This window comes from Pongo abelii, chromosome 7 (assembly GCF_028885655.2).
Source record: "Pongo abelii isolate AG06213 chromosome 7, NHGRI_mPonAbe1-v2.0_pri, whole genome shotgun sequence".
Lineage (NCBI taxonomy): Eukaryota > Metazoa > Chordata > Mammalia > Primates > Hominidae > Pongo > Pongo abelii.
In genome coordinates, this window is record NC_071992.2 from 88,242,649 (window position 1) to 88,248,648 (window position 6,000).

Genomic DNA, 6,000 nt, shown 5'->3' on the forward strand with positions numbered 1-6,000 from the left:
AAACAAAGATTATCAATATCCTTCTATCAGTGCAAGTCAGGTAAGATTTTTGCCACCAAATAAGCTATGAAAAAGCTTTAAAATGTTAGCACTTTTTAGATTGGGATTGTCATATGGGTTTGTGGACCTGACCTGCCTTTCTTAACAATTGTTAGGATGGCTGGGCGTGGTAGCTCACACCTGTAATCCTAACACTTTGGGAGGCCAAGGCAGGTGGATCACTTGAGGTCAGGAGATTGAAACCAGCCTGGCCAACATGGTGAAACCTTGTTTCTACTAAAATTACAAAATAATTAGCCGGGCATGGTGGCAGGTGCCTGTAATCCCAGCTACTCAGGAAGCTGGGGTAGGAGAATCGCTTGAACCTGGGAGGCGGGAGTTGCAATGAGCCAAGATCACACCACTGTACTCCAGCCTGGGTGATAGAGTGAATGAGACTCCATCTCAAACAAACAAACAAACAAACAAAAAAAAATTGTTGGGAGGATTAAGTGAGACAAAGTATTAAGCATCTGGCACATGGTGTGAGTTGAATAAAATGTATTTATGATTTAATATTAATGAATACAAATTATAATGATATGTTGTCATAAAATTGTGATGTAAATATTTAATCAAATAAAATATTCTCCGCTGTCCACCAGTGCTAAGAGCCAACCAACAGCACATTTGCTACCTAAATGTCTACCACATGCCAGGTGCAGTGCTCTGGGCTTGCCAGGCATAGCCTCCTTCTGTCAACTCCACAGTCCCACACAGTGGTTTCATCTCCCCTACCCCCACTTTTTTTTGGGACAGGGTCTTACTCTGTGGCCCAGGCTGAAGTGCAGTGGCATGATCACAACTCACTGCAGTCTCCACCTCCTGGGCTCAGGTGATCCTCCCACCTCAGCCTTCTGGGTAGCTGGGACTACAGGTGCACCACCACACCCAGCTAATTTTTGTCTTTTTAGTAGAAACAGGGTTTCGCCATGTTGGCCAGGCTGGTTTCAAACTCCTGAGCTCAGGCAATCCATCTGCCTTGGCCTCCCACTGTGCTAGGATTATAGGCATGAGTCACTGCTGCCTGGCAGTATCATTCCCCTTTAATGAGGTACTTTAGGCCCCACGAGGGTGACTTCTCCAAAGTCACAGAGCCAAATGGCACCAGGGTAAAGGCTGAACCCAGGATTCTGACTTTAGAGGCAAAATTGAGGCATTCGGGTTACTTCTGGGTTTAAAAAAAAAATCACAAATAAAAAACAAATATTTGAGACTTAGACTCTGTGAGAGGGAAGGCTGCATTCCAGGAGCTGCCCCAAACCAGCTTCCAGCTGCCAGGTCAGCTCTGAGCCCGGGAGGCAGGCGGTGGCCGCCCTGCCCAGGAGCCATAGTCGGCATGGTTGTGGCATGGGTCCAGGGCTGAGCAGGCTGGGCCTCTCGGCTCCGGGTCCTCTGCTCTCACCCTCGGAGGGGCAGGCTCAGTCCCACCAAGTGGCCACCTTCCAACTGTCTTTATTTTCCTCCTCCCTTCGCAAGAAACTTCAGACACAGAATTTCTCAACACGGAGCTTTTCAGTCCCGCACCTGCTTCCTTCTAGGCCTGCAAAGTCCTCTGTTGACTCTGCCACAGGGTATTGAGGGCTTCAGAATATGCTCCTTTTAAAATTCAATCTGACACCATCTCCTTTTCCCCTACTCACAGCTCTTCTCTGGGGCACACACGTACAGTGATTTTCTGAGAGCTTCGCAAGACAGCAGGTTGTCCCACCACTTCCATACTTACCCACTAAATCCCCACTCCAAAACCATAGGCTGTTTGTCTCACTATTCTACCGCCTAGACTGAAAATAAGCAATTTCTTTTTGACCAAATAAAGACTGAGGGTTTTCCAATTCCTGGGAGCACTGTTAGGTCTCACTAGAAAGCAAGTTCTTCTCGAGACATTCGCCTTGTCTCTCTTCATCCCTCTTACGTGCCTGAATCTCTCCAGATCTGGCTGCCTCCAGCATCTGTCCTGGTCACCATTTTGGCCTCAAGCCTAGCACAGGGCCTGGCACAAGCAGGTGATGCCCACAGTAACTGCTAGACTGTGACATTGGGCTTCCCTCCTACAGCCTGCCTCTCCCTCCTCCAGCAGGCCTCTTCCTCATTCTCCAGGCCCAGCCTAGCCCATTACTTCCTCAGGGGAGTCTTCCTTGAATTCCTTGGGTCTTTTAAGTGCTCCCTTCCAGGTCAGCTCCTGGATCACCTATTTCAGTCCTAAGTGTGTCAAACAGGGGTTTGCACAGGTTGCCCAGCTAGAGTAGAAAGTCCTAGAGAGCAGAGACTGCATCTTCGTCACTTCTCTATCCCTGCGCTTACCACAGATCAGGGGACATTAACTGGGTCACAGGAATTCCATAATTACCTTTAAAACATATGCAAGCCCCTCATGAGAGAGAGGTTTTGCTTGAGTTATGCAGGGAAATGAGGCCGACAGTTTAGGATGCTGTGAGGCGGGGCTAGAGACACCTGGCTCAAGGGCACTGCATTTCCTAAATAGCTGACTCTTCCATCTTACTTTAGTAGTAAAATACTCTGACCTTAGAGCCAGAAAGGGATAGAAGCTTATCAAAAAGCTTTATCAAAAAGAATATCAATATTCACAGGTAAATCATTAGCTTTCAACCAGGGTCAAAAAATCCTAATGCTTTCAACTGTGTTCTTTCAGCATCGGGCCTGGCCACGGGCTGAAGCCCTCTTCAAACAGCTCAGAGGCAGGAGGGGTGCTCCCCGCCACTGGGTATCCGGTTGCCCAGGGAATGGCATAGCCCCCAAAAATGCTGAGGATCCCACACGTCGGGATCCTTCAGCTTGAACCCTACTATCTGCGTGGCTTTGGGGATGATGTGATCAATAGGAGCAGGGCGACTTCCACTTCCACGGCTGGCTTCTCTCGGGTACACCTTGTTCCTCAGGGCTGTACTCATCATTTGTTCCTTTATCTTTTAATTCAATTCAACCAGCTTTTATTGAGCCCTTACGGGGACGAGGAACTGTGAGAAACTGTGGGAAATTTAAAGTTGAAAAAGACTGACCCTAAAGGAAAACCAGCAAGCTTACAATATAATAGGGACCTCGAGATAAAATCCTTGTCATGCTGTATAGAGAAAATTAAATTCCAAGAACATACTGTACACCTCCTAGGAGAAAGAGGCTGTGCTACATTTTGGGGTCCAAAGATGAGGACACCTTCAGATTTTTAAGACCTTGCTCTCCAGAAGAAAGTATTAATACCTTCCCAGAGACCGCCCTTGGCACAAAGTGGGAAGATTACACAATCCTGCCCTCATCACCCCTCACCAGCCCCAAAGATCCCCGAGGGTTAACAGAATGAAGGTGGTGGAGCCTGGCCCAGGGGCATGCCCGTTATCTGTCAGTGCCATCTCTGCCGGCCAGAGGTGGCCCTATCCAGCTGGAGTTCCTGAGTCGGAGATTTCCTCGCCCTCCCGGCTCCCTTCCATCCCGCTGGAGAACAGCGGGATCCAGCCCTTCCATCCGTGCTCTGGTCTGTCTTGGGGGTGGGGGGACACTTCGATGTCTAGGAGGGGACTGGGAGACCCTAGGATGAACGGAACCGGGCGTACCTGGGTGGCGGTGGTGGGGATGGGTGGGGATAAAGGGGCTGACACGCAAGGAGGGAAGGGGCTGGAGGACACTTGGCCCAGGGGCTGAGGTCCTCGGCACAGCGCCCTGCCCTGTGCCCGTTGGTTACAGGCGAACGGCCGGCGCCCCACCCTCGGCCTGGCCACCCACCTGGGCACGCCCTGTCGTAGTCGAAGCAGCAGTCCCCGGTGAGGCGACAGGTTTGGTCGCAGAAACACGTCCCGTAGACCCTGTCCAGCCTCCAGCCGCGGGCGAAGCAGGCGGGGTCCCGGCCGGGACAGCAGCGCCCGGCCTCGGCGCAGCCGGCCTGGGCCCCGGGCCACAGCCGCGCCAGCGCGCACAGCGCCATCCACAGGATCCTCATGGCCAGGGCTCCGGCGGCGCCTGCGACGCGACAGACCCCCGGGGCAAGCGCTCTGCTCCTCGCCTGGCCGCGGCCCGGGAGCTGCCCGAGCGGCCGGCGAGGCACAGCCCGGCCCTGCCCCGCGCCCGGCCCCCGCCCTCCGCGCCGCCCCTCCCCAGCCCTGGCGGCGCGCCCGTCGAGGCCCGGGCGGGTGGCGGGGCTGCCCTGCCCAGGTGGGGAGGGTGCAGCAGTTCCCGAGAGGCGCCCGCAATCGACGGTCCCGGCGCCACCCACTCCCCGCTGCCAGCTCGCGCCCCAGCTCCAGCCGGGGGACCTCCGGGGCACGGGAGTGGAAAAGCAGGTGCTGGCGGGGCGGGGGTCGGGGTGGGGTGCCGGGGCGTAGCCTGGAGCCCGGCCGGGGAGGCCACATTTCCTGGCTCTAAACTGTACTTCTAACGCCTGGGGACATATTAGCGAGCGGGCATTTTCACTCTAAAGCCATGGGACCGAGAGCACTCGATGTGCACCAAACGTGTCTCAGCAGCACTCTGAGCGGGCCACCCCGCCTTCGCCCGGGAAAGCTCATTCAAATACAGAGTGGACACCAGCTCGCCCACCCTCTCAGTCCCCGCAGGCCGCAGAGAAGCGAGGAGATAAGTCCAAAGCAGCATCCTTTATTTCTGCTGCATTTTATAATGGGACTCTTCTGCCCCAGGAAAATGCCACTTCGCTTCACGAGGAGGCAATTCGTGAATGGTGGGAAGAATAAACAAAATAACGGGGCTTTGTTTTCTGATAAACCAATTTCTCCCCCTAAAAACTCTGTGTACTGATGTTTTAGAACTTTCACTTTAATAAAATTCTTGCCTAACTTTTAATATATATATTTTCTTCTCCCTTTCTCTCCAAATGTGTTACGTTTTCTGCACCACTCTTTTTGTTCACCAAAATTTATTCTGGAATTTTCATTTTATGTTCTTAAATCATTTAACCTAATATGGTTTTTATGTGAAAGCAGGAATATAACGTTTTTTGCATCTGCGAACCTAAGAAATCAAATTAATTTCATAGACTTTCTTCCTTTCTCATATAAGGATTTACAGAGGAATTTTCTTTACTCATCAGAGAGAAAAGTTAACAAAAGTAGAAATGAAAAACTTGACTACAAAAGTAGTAAAACAATACAGTAATCAACCATAAAAAACACATTGTGAAATGAAAAAGATTTAATACATTATAAGAATTTTATCTTATAAACTCTAACCACAAAGTTTGACCAGTGGAGACTGTAATCTTATTTCATCTTCCAAGAAAAACACACTCTAAAGTCAAAAAGAAATTTTTTCTTTGTGAGCTTATACAAATAAATTCTCAACGTGGAGATTTTTTTCCCTCTTTAGGTAAGTCTCTCTTACTTTTGTAGTCTAAATAAATAACATATACATATATTTATATATGTATATCTTTAGTTTTTGTAGCTGAAACTAAATAACTTTGCCAGCAAATTATACCCTCTGCCTTTTCCCATGTTACAGATTTTATTAGCAGCTTTGTATTAACTCATTCATGTAATTTATACCCACGCCTTCTCTGAGGCTGTCTGCTTTATAGAACGCCTTTAGGCAGATACTTTTTTTGTAATGCCATAAGAATCTGGAACAGCTCCAGAAAGATGTAAAGGAAAATGATCCGCTGACAAGTTCACTTTCAGGAATAAAACATGAAACGAAGTGATAACAGAAAGGAGAAGAGGAGGTCTGGTTTAAGAGAATTAAAAGTATAATGCCAAATGCCTGCTCAAATGCCATTTTTTTCAGCCCGCTCCCCACCCCCACCAGCCCTTTTTCTTATAGACAAAACCAAAATTGAAAATCGAAAACAAAAAGTTAGGGGGTCTGTGCTCATGAGATTTAGGTTCCAGAATTATAAAATTTGGGTCTAGTTCTGATTCTATGATTTCTGACAAATCTCAGTGCCCTCAACTCAAACATAGAACACTAAATCTTTTCAGATTGTTGTGAGATGCCCAT

General features: G+C 49.3%; 1 protein-coding gene across 1 annotated transcript in view; it reads right to left on the reverse strand.

Annotated features, from left to right (window-relative positions):
* SBSPON (somatomedin B and thrombospondin type 1 domain containing) overlaps positions 1-4,096 on the reverse strand; it is a 29,372-nt gene extending 25,276 nt beyond the window's left edge. Inside the window, exon 1 of the mRNA XM_002819178.4 lies at positions 3,778-4,096. Within this exon, the coding sequence (XP_002819224.1) occupies positions 3,778-3,991 (214 nt within the window). The 5' untranslated portion in view covers positions 3,992-4,096. The remainder of the gene's footprint in view (positions 1-3,777) is intronic.
* Between the last annotated feature and the right edge of the window lie 1,904 nt (positions 4,097-6,000).